This window comes from Haplochromis burtoni, unplaced genomic scaffold, assembly GCF_018398535.1.
Source record: "Haplochromis burtoni strain Fernald_Lab_line unplaced genomic scaffold, NCSU_Asbu1 Contig_307, whole genome shotgun sequence".
NCBI lineage: Eukaryota > Metazoa > Chordata > Actinopteri > Cichliformes > Cichlidae > Haplochromis > Haplochromis burtoni.
In genome coordinates, this window is record NW_024582668.1 from 586,476 (window position 1) to 603,786 (window position 17,311).

At 38.9% G+C, this 17,311-nt stretch overlaps 2 protein-coding genes across 3 annotated transcripts in view; one reads left to right on the forward strand and one right to left on the reverse strand.

Annotated features, from left to right (window-relative positions):
- mtor (mechanistic target of rapamycin kinase) overlaps positions 1 to 17,311 on the forward strand; it is a 75,482-nt gene that overhangs the window by 26,637 nt on the left and 31,534 nt on the right. For both annotated transcript variants that reach the window (XM_042228162.1, XM_005941650.3), the window contains exon 29: positions 15,166 to 15,241. In XM_042228162.1, the coding sequence (XP_042084096.1) occupies positions 15,166 to 15,241 (76 nt within the window). The remainder of the gene's footprint in view (positions 1 to 15,165; positions 15,242 to 17,311) is intronic.
- On the reverse strand, positions 347 to 3,627 carry angptl7 (angiopoietin-like 7). Its single transcript, XM_005941647.3, has 5 exons — positions 3,050 to 3,627; positions 1,972 to 2,072; positions 1,631 to 1,825; positions 1,216 to 1,411; positions 347 to 1,117 (listed from the first exon to the last, which is right to left on the reverse strand). Exons 1-5 carry the CDS (start codon positions 3,408 to 3,410, stop codon positions 942 to 944), a joined length of 1,029 nt encoding a protein of 342 aa, XP_005941709.1. The 5' UTR covers positions 3,411 to 3,627; the 3' UTR covers positions 347 to 941.

A 17,311-nucleotide genomic window follows, 5' to 3' on the forward strand; every position in this document is an offset into this window, starting at 1 on the left:
AGACTGAGCCTGTGTAGGCCGTGCTAGCTCTCAGTCGGTATAATCCAAAAAAATCTTTGTTATCCTAACCAAATGATGTTATTGTTGTCATGGTAAGAAAGCTAAAGGCATTTAGATAAATGGAGTGTGGGTGTGTAGTTGTGTAGTCTTCTTTCATCTGTTTGGGTTAGGTGGCATGGGACCTCTAGCTGGGATGTCAGAAGTCAGAGGTCGGTGGCTCAAGGCAAATATGTAGCCATTATTGGACAGGAGTGGACATAAGACCTTGACTCGACTCGACTTCTTCGAGTTTGTCAGAATACCTATGCTGTTTGCTGAGTGAAGGAATGAATAGGCTGACATGGAATTCTATGTTTAAAAAATATTTTTTATTTTCTACCACATAAAAGAACATAATTACAGAACTGTACACATTTTACAAATCACACATTTTCATCATGAAGGTTTATTGTTTGAAGTGAATGAAGAAAAAGAAATGGAGCATCATTGATAGGACCAATCCCTCACAACAGCTCACAAACAAATGGTAGTCTGGCAGTCTTTAAAGATTTATAGATGAATTAGAAGTTTCCAATGGTCCTTGCTTGTTATAACTGAAAATACATCCCAAGTGCATTCAAGACAAATGACTGAAAGAATAAAATTCCAGTTACCCACAGGGGGGAGTGTTGAAAAGGCATCTAGGAAAGCTTTTAAAAAATAAAATATCTTATATCTGATAAATACACACAATTAACTACAATTTACAATCAAAACATGAGAAAAACATTACACATTCATCTGACTGAAATCGAGCCAAACCATTACAAACAACCTTATCACTTCGTTCGCAGTCCAGGAAAAGCCACAGTTTGGTAGAACAGTTAAACGGGTATTATTGAGAACTCTCTTTATTCATGCGTATGATCTTGATCCAGAAAAAACAGCCGAAACACTTATGACTAAAAATTAACTGGTCGGACCTTCATCTCCACCTTCTTGAGGGAGTAGGTGGGTCCATGCCAGCCGTACCAAGTGATCCCATCTTGGTTCTTATCTTGGTTCTTTATGTGGTTACCGTAGCGATAATAAACACCGTTCAAATTTGAGTCAGTGCAGCAGTTGTACCAGTACCCACCTGGAAGTAAGAATTGGATTAATGGCAGCACATAACAGCCTTTCTTATCTGCTGTAGACGACTGGATTGGTTTTGTAAGATTTTCTCATATGTCTTACCTTTGCGCCGGGCTGCACAGTCATCCAAACATTTGTCATTGTCTTTGTTCATGGTGCTGAAGTTGGTGTTGTTGTGGTACCGCAGAGAGTCTCCAGCATTTCCACTGTAGTTGGCAAGGAAGAGCTTGTAGCTGTTGAGCTCATTACTGACTGTGAAAAAGCCATACTCGGCATAGCGTTTTTCTCCTTCCCAGTCCTGCATTGGAAAACATATAACACGATTTAGAGAATGACAGTGACAGAAACAGAATATTTGCTTTTGTGGTCTGTCTAATGTCTTTTCGAATTAGTTTGATTTATTGCTAGTTCAAGTATGGTGTTAAGTGATTTTTATGCCCTCTTGCTTTTAGCCATGAAGTGGCTTTTACATGGTTTATGTATTCTTGCTCTCCTGCGTGATGGTCCCAACACTTACCTCCATATCAATCCTAAGTGTACTTGGCTGCCTTGTTAGGCGGAAGATGTTGTCATTGCCCAGCCAGAAGTCTCCACGGATGGATCCAAATCCTTGTTTGTACTGCTTCCAGTCACGGTTAAAGGATGTGAGGCCAACACTTCGCCTCTGAATCACAGTCCAGCCACCTCCATTTGTCTCCATATCACAGAAGAGCTGGGAAAAAACAAAGCCTGTAATTTAGCTGGCTTTTCAAAAAGCTGAAAAAAGCCTCTGATAACCCACCCCCCCTGCCAAAAAAAAAGAAAGAAAAAAAAAAAAGAAAGAAAAAACAACCCACATGCAAGAGTGCTGAAACTTACGGTGAATTCAGGTGTTCCCAGAAATTCATCTTTAGGCAGCTTGTACTCGCCAGAGATCTTGTAGTTCTTGCTGTAGAGTGATGCACAGTCATATATGGCTTCTGGAAAAAGGAATATCCCAAGTTATGCTAAAACCATATGCAGATCCATGAGCTTTCATAGTTTTTAAAACATGTGATACCTATAAATTACAGTTTTCAGGGTATCTGAGGAATTGGACAGAGAAAAAAAAGAGACTTTTCTTTTTCGCCCCACGCCCCAAAAGAAAAATAGATCAAAGAAGAATGAGACATGCACAGCATGCTGAGAGTTTTTCATAGCTGCACCTTTTACTCCTGTCCCAGTATAGTGATGCCTTTAAGATTACGGTGGAGCAAAGAAGCCAAAACCTTCCACTTCTAATCACTGCAGCCCTTCCTGTTCTGTTCTCTTGTTTACTTTACAAAGGTCTGTGTGTTCTCTCTGCCAATGACATGAATGCGGTCCCTTTAGACCACACAGTAAAACGTGAAATAATAAACGACGTAATGCCTGGTTAACCGCTCCGCGGCAGCCAGTGCTGATTAGTGGTGTGTTGAAGTCGAATTGAACGGTGGATATGATGTGGCTTTGATGGAGCTCATTACTGACAACCCTGCAGATGGGATTGTGCAGCTCTAAATGATTGGTTTTCAGTACTGTGGGGCAGCTCAGAGAAGTGCGGCACTGTAATTTCCCTCACGACTAATTCACAGCAGGTGTCTCAGATCCTGAAAGGCTGATTATAGTGTTTTGCAGCAAAAATAAATACATGATGATAATGTGTGCAGAATAGTTTATAGTGAAGTGACTTCGTTTTGTCTACTTTTAAATATGAGCACCCTTCCCAATTAAAAGAAGCTTTTATGATATATTAAATTGATACTATTCAAAACCAAACTTATACTGTCTGGAAATGTTGAGAGGTGAAAGGTGTCTGTTTAAAATTTGGTATTTGAAACAAGAAATAAGAGCAAGAATGAGCGTTTTCATAGCATCTGTTTTAGGGTATAGAGACAGTATGGTCAAACTCTCCAGATGATGGAGTTTTAATATTCACCTGATGAAGTCTTAGGAGCAGACTGTGCGGTTTGCAGCTGCATGATCTCCACACGGTTGTTGATCTCAGAGTACTTGCTCTCTGCCTCTGTGACTCGGACGTCTTGCTGTCGGCTCTGCTGGTCCAGATCTAGTATTTGCTTCACAAGTTTCTTCATGTCTGTCTCCTGCTTGCGACTCAGCTCCTCAAAGAGGCTGGTGAGATTGGCCACTTGAACTTTGAGAGAGCGTACCTCGTCGCAGCACTGACCCTTGGAAGGCTTTGGAAGCGCCTGTCTCTTCCTGAGATTTTGAGCCCATGTCTCTGCAAGCAAGAGCAGTGCAACCTCTAAAACAACTATACTCAAATTGATTTTTGCCATTTTTAAAAGTCAAAGTTCTGGATCTTCTCGCAGCCTCTGGGTGTTTTGATTGGTTGCTGCTAAAAAAGAATCTCTCTCTGTAGATGGTTCTCTCTTGGAATACGAAAAAGATGCAAGCTCACTGCAGCTATCTGAAGTTTTGTCCAGTTGAGTTGGAGCTCTCCTTTGACCACTTGCTCACTCAGGCTGTCGTATTACCTCAGTGAAGCCCTCCTCTGCTTGAGCATCTTAAATATTGTATGGGTCCTCCCCCTCTCCCCCCTTCCACTGACCCTCTCCAACCTTCAGGGTGGAGGACCTTTCACGTTCCTCCTCCCCCCTGCACCCTTCTACTTCACCCCTCATCTTACTTTCACTCATACTGGGGAAGCTTTGCCACACTTGCTTTGTCAGGTGTTAAATGTTTCTGGGAAGTCATTTTTTTATTCCCTTTGCCTGGAAGAACCACATAAGGACCTGGGCAAACAAACAACGCTACTGTCTGAACCTGCGGCGCTTAACTGGAAATGCAGACTGTTTAAAAGATTTAACTACATTTGATTTTAATTTATTCAGCTATATACACTAATGAGATTAAAACATTTGAATACTTGTTTTAAACGTTAGTACATCTGTAGGTAATTTCTTCCCCACATTTAAAACACTTTATGTTAATGACAGTTTTTACGATATCCTTGAGGGTTGAAATCACTAAGCATTCTTAATTGTAGGTTAAGTGTTCTGTTCGTGCTACCCTTTTTGGCACATGGCAGATGTTAATGCCAAGCGGGTTTCAGTGTCAGATTTCAAAGGCGTGTTGATACAGGGGAAAACCTTCAGGATAAAATCTGATCAAATACAGTTTGTAGTAAAAGCTGGAAGAAATGTTTAGGATAAGGCAGGTGGAATAGTGGGAGTATTTTGTCTACATGTGTAAATGTTTAACATTTTGCCATCACATATGCAGCGTATTTCTTAAATAAGTTTAGGTGGTGTACCCACCAAAGAACAACAGAACAAAAAGATGAAGTCATACTGTTATGGCTTTTATTATCAGCAGAAGGGGCAGCGTGCTTGTGTTTTCACTTCACTAATCAATTCCATGCCTTTAGGTATGTTTTCAACTTGTAGATATGGAAACTCATCAAGCATTAGAAAGTACAGGAAACATTACAATCAGTCAAACATGCAGTCTGGATTAGGTTTCTGTATTAAATTAGAAACAATAATTAAAAGCATATTTCAGCTCAGTTAAAGTCTGGTGTCAAGTAGATGCATACTGTGTAGCATGTGGGTTAATTACCTAAGGGATTAATTTAGTTGAATTAAATTTTATTTATGTAGCGCCAAATCACTACGATGGTCGCCTTAAGATGCTTTATCTTTACAATAATAGAGAGAAAACCCAGACAATAAGATGAGCCTCTAAGAATAAGCACTTGGCAACAGTGGGAGGGAAAAACCTCCTTTTAACAGGAAGAAACCTCTGGCAGAACAGGGCTTAGGGAGAGGCAGCCATGTGTTGCGACTTGCCAGGGATGAGTGGAGGATTACAGTTTATGCTTGTCGCTATCAGTTCTTCAGGAAAGAGGGATTTATTTATTTTTTCCTTTTGATTTTTTTCTTTGATACCTGTTGTTGAAGACAACAAGTTGAATGCATCATGCGTGAGTATAACGAGTTTTGGGTTGTGATGATGTCACAGTATTGCACACCTTAACATGAGCATTACAGTTGGGAGTTGGATTTTCAGTGCATTTGTGGAGGGTACAAACTCTTTACCCGGTGAGTCTTACCCGTGCTTTGCGGGTTGAACCACTAGATACAGCCTGCTGCTGAATGAGGTGTGTTTGCCTGACTTAATAACAGTGTTTGCAAAACTCCTGCTTCTGGTTTGTCTTTTAAAATTTCTAACATTCCAGTCACTGGATGGGGCTGAAAATAATGCCTCTCAGGGAGGCGCTTTTATGTCCCGTTTCTGTGGAATTTCTCTCTCTTCCCTGATGTGCTGCCATCCCTGCCAACCTACAGGACACACAGGTGTTGGGAAGCAGCCTCAAGGGTATTTGTGGGGTTTCTTGAGGTGCCAGATCGTGCTCATGGGCATTAAGATAGTATATGAGGCATGCCTTCTGTGATAGTTATGTATGATAATTACCAGGCAAAAGAAATTAAGTGTTTTATGCTGAAATAGAAGGAGCTGTAATAACTGAGACATTTCTGAGAGTTCTTACTTTGAACTTTATGGCTTTTTCCTTCCCCACATGGACTGGAGTGAACCGTCTGGAAAAGACATACAAGTTCATCAGCTAATAATCATACTTTACCAATGTTAAAGTACAATTTTTGTACATCTAAGGACCCTTGTGTTTGCCTTAAATTTAATTATAAAGGGAAATTATAATTTTATTATCTGGGCATCTACCTCTAAGTAGAGTGCTGCAATAAATCAGTGCTGAAGTGCTACTATTTGACTCAATGATGCTTAAGAATGATGGTCTGTTGATTTTATTTTATTTAAATTTTCATGTAAATGAAGAACATACCTATATATTGGGGAAAACAAAGTTTAGGGATCCCAGACTTAATGCTGTCTCCATGTCTGGACATTAGCATTGCAAACAGAGCGCAGACAAGCAGAAGATTTACTTGATACCAAAGACCAATTCCTATTTTATAAATTGTAAAGTCTGGAAGCATAAAGCTACAAATTGTGGTGCAGATAGAGTGAATGGAATATTACAAACATGGAGCTAAAATGAGATATGACACTTTGTGGCGGTGCGAGGTTTTATTACATAATCTCGCACCACCACGCTGAAAACGTTTCTTGCTTCAGGAGGGACACAGAAAGCCTCCAAATGTTTGGCGTGTGTCCTTTCCCAGTTCTCTTTTGGTCAGACGATCAAATAAGGAAACAGTTTAGCTCATTCTGCTCATTGTCAACTTTGTTATCACGCGGGACTGTGGCTTGGACCACAAATAAATTTTTTTAAAACCTTTCTTCAAATTCCAAAATATGATATAATTGTCAGGTGATCATCTGTTGCTCTCACGTGTCAAAGGGTGATGTATGTTTTTTGACTATTTTCCCCAGGCATTCTCTTACCTCAGTGTTTTTTGTCTGCTTTTTAGAAAACTTTGCATTTTTCTCTTTAGGTTGTTCTTTTCTATTCTCCCAATGTTGCTGTTGAATATCGATTTGTGCTTTTAGTTTGCTGCCTTTCTTTGATTTTTAAGGAACACGTGGGAGCAATAAGGCACTTTATAGAAGAGTAATGAGATATTAGACTGCCTTCATGTTTAGTTGCTGCACGTTTTAAAATTTTGCATAAATTCTGAACTCATTAGATGCTAGACATGATCTTTCTCTTAATTTCACCCATTTATAAATAATAACGACTTTCTGTAACTATTATTTTTGTAGTAGTTTTTTGTATATCAGTCACTTGTGTCACTGATTGCTTTCAGTATAAAATGGTCAACATAGTTAGAGATTAGAACATTGTGGTTAAATTGAGCTACCACATACTTGTGCTGTAGTTATAGTTAAATTCAATTTGTTTTAAATGCAACACTGTGGCTCTGTTTTTGTTTCTGTTTTTCTTTCTAGTATGGCATTTGATGATGCATAGTGCCTCTTGACCTCCATGTAAATGTTAAGCCTAAGACACTTATGTGCGTCAGTCTCTTTTGGAAAAATTAGGATAATTTGCCTCCCTGTATTTTCTCATTGCCCTAACTGCTCCATGAGTCATTTCTCACTCCAGCAGTGCATCACTTTCCTTCGGTCCTGGACTTTGTCATTCAGGGTTAGTAATGAAAATCCAGCTGGAGGCTTTTGTTTCTTTCTTTTTTTCTTTCTTTTTAACATTTACCCTTTTCTAACACTTCCCCTTTAACCATGTCTCTCTAGGGTCTATGTAAAAAATGCAAGCCTCTAAGCCTCTACTCTATTAGAGCTGTTCACTTTATATAACTACTGTGGGAAGCCTGTCTATTCCGTCAAGCAGATATTTTGCCTTTGGTGTTTAAGAAGAGTTGGACACCCTGCTGTGCTAATTGCAGCAGTGATCTGACTTTGATGAGTGAGAAGTACGTGGGTGTCATAACATGCTCACAGATGCTTTTTGTGTCCCTACATACACTGGAAGAACAGTTTGCAGTTAAACGTTGACCACAGGGTCCAAGCTGTCAGCAGAGCACTCTGTCTTCAGTTACAGGAAAGGCAGGAGGTGAAAGCACGAGCCAGTGGATTCCAGAGCGTCTATCTCAAAACCTTGAATTGCATAATCTTTACGAACCCCTTCCACTTGTCAGCTCTGTCAGCACAGAAGCTCCACATTTTGATTTGAGTTTGGCCCATTTTGAAAGTATTTGATTTGCTTGAGATACTCGAATGTTCCTGTCAAAATAGTTTTGTTTTTTTTTAAAAAAAACTTTATTTTATTTTTTCATTATGTTGAAATATTGTAGTGGATCATATCTTTGTTTTAACCCTACAAACGTTTAATCAATGTTGGGTCTGTGACCAAATTTATAGATTTGAAAACAGACTTCATATTGATGCTCCATAGCTGAGGCCTTGGTATACAGCTGAAAGCATAGATTAGGAGGTTAACACAGAGAGTCGAGAAAATCATAAGAGTCAGGGTATGCTCCACACTCTAGGTCAGGGCTGCCCAATCCCAGTCCTCGAGAGCTACTATCCTGCAGCTTTTAGATGCATCCCTACTCCAAAACAGCTGAATCAAATGGTTTGATTACCTCTTCAGCATGCCATCGTGTTTGGCAAAGGCCTGATAACAAGCCATTCATTTGATTCGGGTGTGTGGGAACAAGGATGTATCTAAAAGCTGCAGGACGGTAGCTCTCGAGGACCGGGATTGGGCACCCCTGCTCTAGGTTGTCTTTAACAAAACAATCATCAGACATGCCCTAAAAATAATTTCTGATCTTAGCTTTTAAGATCCACCAGTGCAGGTTCAATTTGCTTTAATAGTACTTTTTCTTCACTCTTTTATTAATATTTAGTACTTCTTAGTGTTTCCTTACAGTCTACTTTAATTAGTAGTACAATCTAAAAATGGCAAAGAAATTGAAATGACAACTCTGACAGTGCAGCTGCTATAAAATCACGAGATGAATGGTATGTCTGGACACCTAATGCAAGCAGCTGAGCTATAGCTAGATTTGAATTTCAAAATAATGCAGTGGATAATGATCTCCAACTCCGGTCACGTATAGGAGTAAAATAAACTCTTCCATATTTTCCATAATGAGCGGCACTGTATGCACCAGGGTATCCTCCAGCTCCGAGAGTGGCAGACTTCATTCCCTGGCAGACCATCAAGAGGTCCCTGCCTTAAGCCAGTGATGGCTACCAGGTGGCGTCTGTTGTCGTACAGCGGATGCAGGCCAGGCACTGGCTGTCTGCTCACCCACCCCAAAAACCAGTAGCTAGGATAAACAGTACTGGAGGGATCGAAGCTGGATTAGGAAGAATACTACTTTGTGTATGCACAGTTGGCCTTGTGGCATTGCTTCAGAGAAGCATTTCATGACACTGGAATGTAAAACAGTTGTGGTGCAGGTCAGAAAACAAAAACCACTTGTGCCAATGTATAGAGATTCCCTTCTTTCATCTTTTGCCAATTATTATGTGTTTTTGGCTTTTGGGTATACGAGTAAAAAGAAAAGCCAAAAATGCCACTTGCTATATAGGCTATAATTAATACCATATCTGTCATTCATAATAGATTCCTTACTTAAACGTATACTGATTTTGTGTACATACTTGCGTACATATGAAGTATATAAATAGTTAGCTGTTTAGAAGTTGTGTAATCCTTCTCTTTAAATGAGATCACTGTCCCCCGATGCTTGTTTCCATTGTTTAGGACAAAAATCAATTACAGCATGAGTTGGTTTCAGTTGAACTGAACAGAAAAAAGTAGAAGACCTGGCGTATTTAATTGGAAATATATTAAAATTGAATTTGTAGTTCAGCAGAAAACAATGTTGACAAATATCTTTGTCTACATAGCAACAGCAGCATTCCAATGAGGTAACTGTCAGGCTTTTTTTTGCCTGTTTTGGGCCACCGGAGACGCCTCGTTCTGTTGGCCTTTTGACCTGAAGGTGAGAAACCCAGGAGAAGGCCTACTGCATCATTGTCCCAATGCAGTGATAATGTGGCGTAAACATAGGCGCAATGGTTTCTCTGGGCGATGCCTCAGTGACCCCCTCACATGCCTAACTTGCTTTGGGAGAGAGAAAAACAACATTCAAATGTCATCTAAAGTTATGCATTTGTTAAATAACCAGTATTAAATATTTCTTTCCTCTTTTTAAGTGCTGCATTCCAGATCACTGAACTTTCTCCTCAGCTTTACAGCGATAGAGCAGAATTTTGTCTTTTCAGATAAATTGTTTCAAAGTCAAGGGACACTAAGTGTTTCCCTATGGTGCAACATCTGCTTGGTGATGGAACAACCGCCCTTTTGTCCTGATGTTTATGGAGAAACAACAGAGACAATAGGCTAGTCAGATGGTGTCAAGGATGAGTTGAAGTATACATGTCTCAGGACAGTCCGGAACAAAACTGGTGAATGATGTAATCACTTTGTTTGCGTCCTTGCTTACCTCAACCACTGGTGCTTAACAAACACAGAGAATGAGAAGACCTTGTTTAATTTTGCCATGCTGGTCATCACTTCCATTGTGCAATGCTGAAAGATTTATATCCTGTATGTATTACAAGTTTGACTTTCAGTTTCTATATTGTCTATCAAAATATTATCAATAGTAGTGTTATTGTTTGGCTTTGAAGTCAGACTAATGAGGTCTACGCAGTCCTTCAAATCCCTTTTTTCCCTCCCCGCTGTTTATTTGAATATTTCATTTGTAACGGATCGTTCTTTTTCTAAGTGGCTATTCAGACAAACCCTCTTCCCTTGTCTTTGTCAACATCTGATGTCAAGATTCAGTAGTACAATGTTAGGTTTTTTCTGACATTCAATCATGTTGCTATAAAAAAATGTAGAGTTGTAAAAATAGCTTTCAGTGTCAATCATTTCATGTTTTCCTGTGGCTGGTCTGTGAATGGGACTGTTGGTTTGTAGAAAGACAAAACAAACAAATTAGTTCATGGTCCAAAATTTGGCCATGTTAATAGTATTTTCTACTATTAGGATGGCCCTGTTAAATATTCTACTTTTATAAAGGGCAGGTATTTGATCTGACAATAAACATTGTTGGTGTTGCTTGAATTCCAAACTTTTATGGTTTCAAGTGTTAATTACTGTGCCATTTGCAAGTGCTTTATATTCATATTTTTCTTTCTTAGTACATCTTAATACAGAAATTACTTTTGTTTCCTGTTTTCAGTTTAGGCTTTACGCAGCATTGCCTACTGTCTGACACATTTTCCTATGAAATTAGCTCATCTTGGTTGTTTAGATCCATTTAATTTTTCAAATGTCCTTTGTATGGGAAATGTTTATTTTTAAGTAGTGTTCTCATCTGCACAATGGAGAAACCCCCCAAAACACAACCAATAATGCTCGATAGTTAGGGTCTTTCTTTCAGGGAGCATTGATTGCATTTTGGCTGCCCCACAAATGAACAGTTGTTTGGACGAAAAGGCAAGACAAAGTCTCCGTCAGTCAGTGTCATTTTCCATCAGTGCATGTAGTGGTAGCAGTTGTTGGTTTGGCTAGCATCAGTCACATGAAGGATTCAAATTTTTAAATAGAGAAGTAAAAGACAAAGTATTTTTAAATCAAATACTACATAATAATGTCCTCTTTGTTTTCAGTATTTTTAGACTAAGGAATTAGATCGAGCACCTGGCAAGTAAAGGGATGAAAATCAGGAAGGCTCAAATGGATAGTTTCCTAATTAGATTTGATTGAGTCCGGTAATAAAGTCTGATTTCTTTTCCTCTGCGAGGTTTGCATACAAATTAACCTCTGAGGAGGAAAATGTCTACAATTTATTCAAGGATCATGCTCTCTCTCATCACCAAAAAGCCAGGCCACTTTAGAGTTTAATTTTTTGTTCTTTTGTTACCCCTCAGCCAAAAAGGCTGATAGGATATTGTCGTCAGCCTGCTGGGTGGGTGGCAGCCTGAACAGGCCAGCTTTGTGAATGCGATAACTCGAGAAGGAAGTCACCTAGAACTTTTAAATTGATACAATTTGAATACTAAAAGGGAAGCTACAGGGAAGCTGGTCAGAGTTGATGGGAAGATGGATGGAGCCAAATACAGGGCAATCTTGGAAGAAAACCTCTTGGAGTCTGCAAAAGACTTGAGACTGGGGCGGAGGTTCACCTTCCAGCAGGACAACGACCCTAAACATAAAGCCAAGGCAACAATTGAATGGTTTAAAATAAAACATATCCATGTGTTAGAATGGCCCAGTCAAAGTCCAGATCTAAATCCAATCAGTCAAAGTCCAGATCTAAATCCAATCGAGAATCTGTGGCAAGATCTGAAAACTGCTGTTCACAAACGCTGTCCATCTAATCTGACTGAGCTGGAGCTGTTTTGCAAAGAAGAATGGGCAAGGACATCAGTCTCTAGATGTGCAAAGCTGGTAGAGACATACCCTTAAAGCCTGGCAGCTGTAACTGCAGCAAAAGGTGGTTCTACAAAGTATTGACTCAGGGGGCTGAATAATTACGCACACCCCACTTTTCAGTTATTTATTTGTAAAAAATGTTTGGAATCATGTATGATTTTCGTTCCACTTCTCACGTGTACACCACTTTGTGTTGGTCTTTCATGTGGAATTCCAATAAAATTGATTCATGTTTGTGGCTGTAATGTGAAAAAATGTGGGAAGGTTCAAGGGGGCCGAATACTTTTGCAGCCACTGTAGGTTCAATAATAATTGGACAATTTTAATAATCAGAAAGATTGTTTTTAATAACTGGATTAACTTATGAAATGAAGAAAAGATCTGGTCAGCATATCAGCCAAACCATGAGCCACTTTCTTTTTAATATTAGCTATCCAGAGTTCTAGCAGTGGTACAGTGCTCTGTTGTTTACAGTCAAGTGGCTTTGAAAATTCCTAATCATCATGTGGGCGTAACGGCAGAACTGTTGGTACTGTTTTTCTTCAGTCCTGATATAAGAAAGAAGAGAATCATTATCATCTTGCAAACTGCCAGGCTCCACCGTTTTTACATGTTTGTTATTATACCAACATAAATGAGTGAATCTGCGATTGGACAAAAATAAAACTATTTCATGCGATTTAAGATGGGACTACTTGGTGTTTAGTGATTGTATGATAATCCTTTGATTCTTTTAAAATATCTTTTTCATTACTTGCACCTCTTTTTGGTTTTGATGTAGGTGTATATCCTTAGTTTTACATGTCTTTGTACATTTTTGTGGAAGAGCAACACAACAACAGTTTCAATCAGCTTTCTTTCTCGTTCATTTTTACACACCAGATTGGTAAAATTTCTTGGTGAGATGCGATTATATTGACAGCTTTACAGTCTCAAACCTCAGCACATGCACTTTTTGGTGACCTCTCCATATACCAAAGGTGCAATGTGTAAAAAGTTAGGAAGTGGTACTTGGGGCCCTGCACACATGAGAGGGTTTGACAGTGATATCAGTACATTTTCTGCTTGCTAATAATTTATTATTTTTTTTACTTGAGAGGAATGTTATGTGAGCATTGTCATCTGGATGTATTTAGACTGCATGTGCTTGGAGCTGGTAGCCAGATGGCTTTAACTGAGGGACAGTGAAATCTCCAGGGTCTGCAGGAGTGAAAGCCCTCCTTCTGATTTGCCATCCCAGATAAAGGCACATCTGGCCAGTTTTAACATATCTGTTTCTGTTAGGTAGGACATGGAGACTTGAGGTTTTTTTGTTCATTTTGAGTTTGAGAGTAAATTACAAACAACAGAAGAAGTAATTTTTTGGTTTGGTTTAAAATCAACAAGTATATACAACATACCTGTGTGATAATGTCAGGATTCTTCAGAATACTGGGTGGTAGTTGTGCCTAATTAAGAGCGTGGGATACTGCAACAGTGCCTGGCACCCTATCAAACTCCGTGAGAGTCACAGACAAACGGTTATTTACTTAAAAGAAGCTTATTTTCACATTATGCAATCATAGTATAATGGGATTTTCGTGAGGTCATTAAGTCTTCTTCCCTGTGTCATCTGATTACACCACCAAAATGCTAATGTCTGTCAAAGAACAATAATCACTGTTCTGCAAGATCGAGGGGATTGCTTGGTTTGATTCGTGATAGACCTACCTCTCTAAATCCAGCCTGTTCTCATTTACTGGGGGATTTAACTGATGTTTGCTCAAAGTTCCTGGCTTGTCACAAATATGGATAAATTATTCTGTGGTCTTGATTCCTTGAAATATGGACACTTGTGAAGATGCCCTTGGTGATGCATTTAAATGTACAGGATAGGCATAATTTTTCATTGTGCAGGGTTATCCAAGTGGTTTTTTGGTACCTTAAAGGCAAAGTGAATAGCGTACAAAGCTCCTAGAAGTGACATAAACAGCAGTCTCATGATTGACAAACTCGTGCTTTAGTCTTGTGGCAGTTCTTCAACCTACAAACGCAGGCTTGCTATATAAAAGACAACTGTTACGTCTCAGCCTTCATCACTGCTGCGCAGGCACTAATGCTAAGGGAGACCTTCACTGTTTCACTGCAAACCCAGCTGCAAGTGTCAGGAAAAAATATATAAATTGGAATCACACAGGACGAGTACTTGCTAAAACTACAGTTGTTGTTGTACATGTTTCATATAAATGCCAGGTCTTTATCATCTAATAATGCCATGCTTATGGTATGTTTATGAACATTTTTAGTTAAATGTTTTATTAATATTGTGCATTAAAATCCAATCAATGTAATTTTCTGCAACAGATTACTACATTTATTTATTTATTTTTTTAAAAATTGTACCCATCATCACACAGGTCTGCACTAACGGGTCCTTTCAAGCTTTAGCATGACCCCTCGCAGCGCGGTTTCATCACAGTTTCTGGCCTTTACCCTTTGTCTAAGCAGATTTCTGACATGCATGCTCTAATGCCTGTCATCAGCTTTTGCTTGCTGTCCTCAGGAATTTCGCTGCATACCAGCACTTTTTGAAAGCTACATTTTACAGATGTATTGGCTGTGACTGCACACAGGTTTCTCAGTTGAGGAAGTATAATAGACTCGTGGTTCATATGAGTGTTTCCAGATGTGATGGCAGTGCGGGTCAGCGGTGGGCGCACAAACGGGAATTGTGACGTCTTGACAGGAAATCATCCTTTGTCAAACAAGCATGACACATGTCAATAGGTGCCTTTAGTTTTCCCAATAAACAACTTTGATTAAAGTATCAAACATTTATTTAACGTTTCCAAAATGCATTGAGAAAGGATGCATTGATGGCTGGCTGGGATAAGAATACCTCATCATTGTGTGAGCTGCTTTTCTTCTAGGATCATGGATGAAGCACATTTCTTAGTGTTAAGGATAGCTGGGATTTAGTGAGAGGTAGTGTATTTATTAGCTTCATTAAGCAGCATAGAAGTCTTTGCTGGCACTTCCTGTGATTGGGATTTATACATCCATGTCATGTTTTCCAAACGGTGTCCCTTTGCCTTGTCTTTCTTTTTAGATAATACCTGCATGTCCTCATGCTTAACAGTAAAGCTCTGAAAGCCCCTGTTTTGTGTTCAGATTGGCCTAACAGTTTGCCATTGTTTTGTCATTTCTTTCAGCATCAACAATAAACTGCAGCAGCCAGAAGCAGCATCTGGGGTTCTGGAATATGCCATGAAACATTTTGGTGAGCTGGTGAGTACTTTTTCCATTTTCCAACCAGAAAAAAGAAGGAAAAACGTGTCCCAGGTTTTCTTTCGGATTGACACTTGGACAACTGTTGTTGTTGCAAACCCTGTAAAAATGTTATCCAATCTGTTAAATTTGGCTCAGTTCACAACTTAATTCAGTTTAATTAGGTAAAAAAAAATTGCATTTCCTGGTTTAGAAAGATGTGAGCATTTGGTCCAAGTAAAATAGCTCATAGTATGTAGGTGTAGCATGGTGTTAAAGTTACATTACACATTTAAAAATGTGATTCCGATAATAAGAGATGTAAACCCATGCCTTGATTTGCTATAAACTCCACTGCTTTCTTTACATCTGGTAAGTCTAAAAAATTCTTGGATAATCAATTAGACCATACTGGCCAGTATTCACATACACTCAGACCCTTTTATTTCTTCAAGCAGTTTTGGACTGAATATGTCTTTAGTGAGTTACATTGTATTAGGAATTCTGTCTGCACGTCTTCCTTTGCTTATTTTAATGTGGGGGTGATGGTTGTTTGAGGCAGATATCCCCAGAACACCATGATCCTAATGTGCTGCATATGGAAAAGCCATCTGCTATACTTATCAGGGGTTTACAGCAAGAGACAGAATTATGGAATCATTTGTCTAATTAAGATGAGGTTTGAATGTTCTTAAATTTTTACTTGCTTTGTCTGTCTGCTGTACATGACTCTTGGGCCCACTGGGCCCTTTTTATGATGCAAAATAATGTCATTTTTCATCTAAACAAAAAAGGAGCAATATTTCTCTCTTAATGACGAGCTTTTCCTGTGTGGGATGAGTCATTATAAAAGTTAAATGAACTGCTTTGTATTCTTTTGTTTTCACTCTACCATTGTAGAAAAATATTGGTTTTGTTTTTCAGATTTTTTTCTGTTCACATAGAGCACCACACCTCCTAAATGTTACTAGAAACTCGGTTGTTTCATGTTCTCCGTACATGGACCCGATCCATATTTGAAAATAAATGAAATAACTGTCAGAGTGGACATGCTTTGGATATGATTACACTGATTTTCCACACAAGTTACATAACAGGAAAAGAGCATTTGGTTATTTGGATCGGTCTCCCTCCCTTTTACCAAAGTTACGTCATTAACTAACTGTGGTTTTTCCTTTTTCCTCGAATGAATGTGCCAGACAGGCACTTGAGGCACATTGACAATCAGTTGAGTAGACTGGTGTTATTCTGTTTTTATTTTGGATTTATTTATTTATTTATTTATTGGAGGGATATGATTTACTGATTCATTTATACTAATTGCAACAGTTGTGAACATGGATAGAGTCTGAAACTGTCTCCAAAATAACCAAAAATTTATAATAAGCCTTTTTTCCCTATTAGAGTAATTTGACATTAGTTTCTTGGCATCGGCTGTCCCCAAAATCATATTTCCTTTGAGGTCATTGGATATTTGCAGCATCATAAATCATAAATGGGAATTAGTATCTCCACACCAAGAGAAAACAATAGAAACTTTAATAATTAATTGCGCTAAAACTTGGACATGAAGACAAGACTGATTAAATTTGATCTATATATAAGTATTGCCATTGCTCAGTCATTAATGCAATATTTTTGTTTAAGCCCTCAAACCAAAGCGTAGAGTCTGGGCTTTAAGCCTATATTCATACAACTGTCACTTCAATGTATATTGGTATAAATTTAAAATTACAATGGCAGCCGGTATAGCTCAGTGGGTTAAGCAGGTGAACCATAGGCTAATGCAGAGGTTAGGGATAGACTCTGACTTGAGATCACTGAGTGCGTTTCCTCTCACTGCGCTTTCTCCCAGCTTCTCTGTCTTCTCTCCTGTAAGAATTCACACCTGATTTTATAATCTGAGTTTTATAACTAATCAACACACTACCACTCACTAGATACCAGCCCTCCCTGATTTGTATATAAAATGACTTTTCTTTGCCTTAGAGAGCAGATTTTCTGTTTCTCTGTGAAAACTTGGTAAAGACTCAGTGAGAAGAGTTTCACTCTGGACCTTTGTTAATGTGCTGACCATGTGGAAAGCTTTAC

What these genes read in the sequence shown, in the direction of transcription:
- angptl7 (XM_005941647.3), bottom strand. Translation starts at nt 3,410, where the DNA reads ATGGCAAAAATCAATTTGAGTATAGTTGTTTTAGAGGTTGCACTGCTC. An exon ending in TGGGAACACCTGAATTCACC is followed by an intron (nt 1,826 to 1,971) that starts GTAAGTTTCAGC and finishes GTTTTTTCCCAG; the next exon opens with CTCTTCTGTGATATGGAGAC. An exon ending in CACTTAGGATTGATATGGAG is followed by an intron (nt 1,412 to 1,630) that starts GTAAGTGTTGGG and finishes TTTCCAATGCAG; the next exon opens with GACTGGGAAGGAGAAAAACG.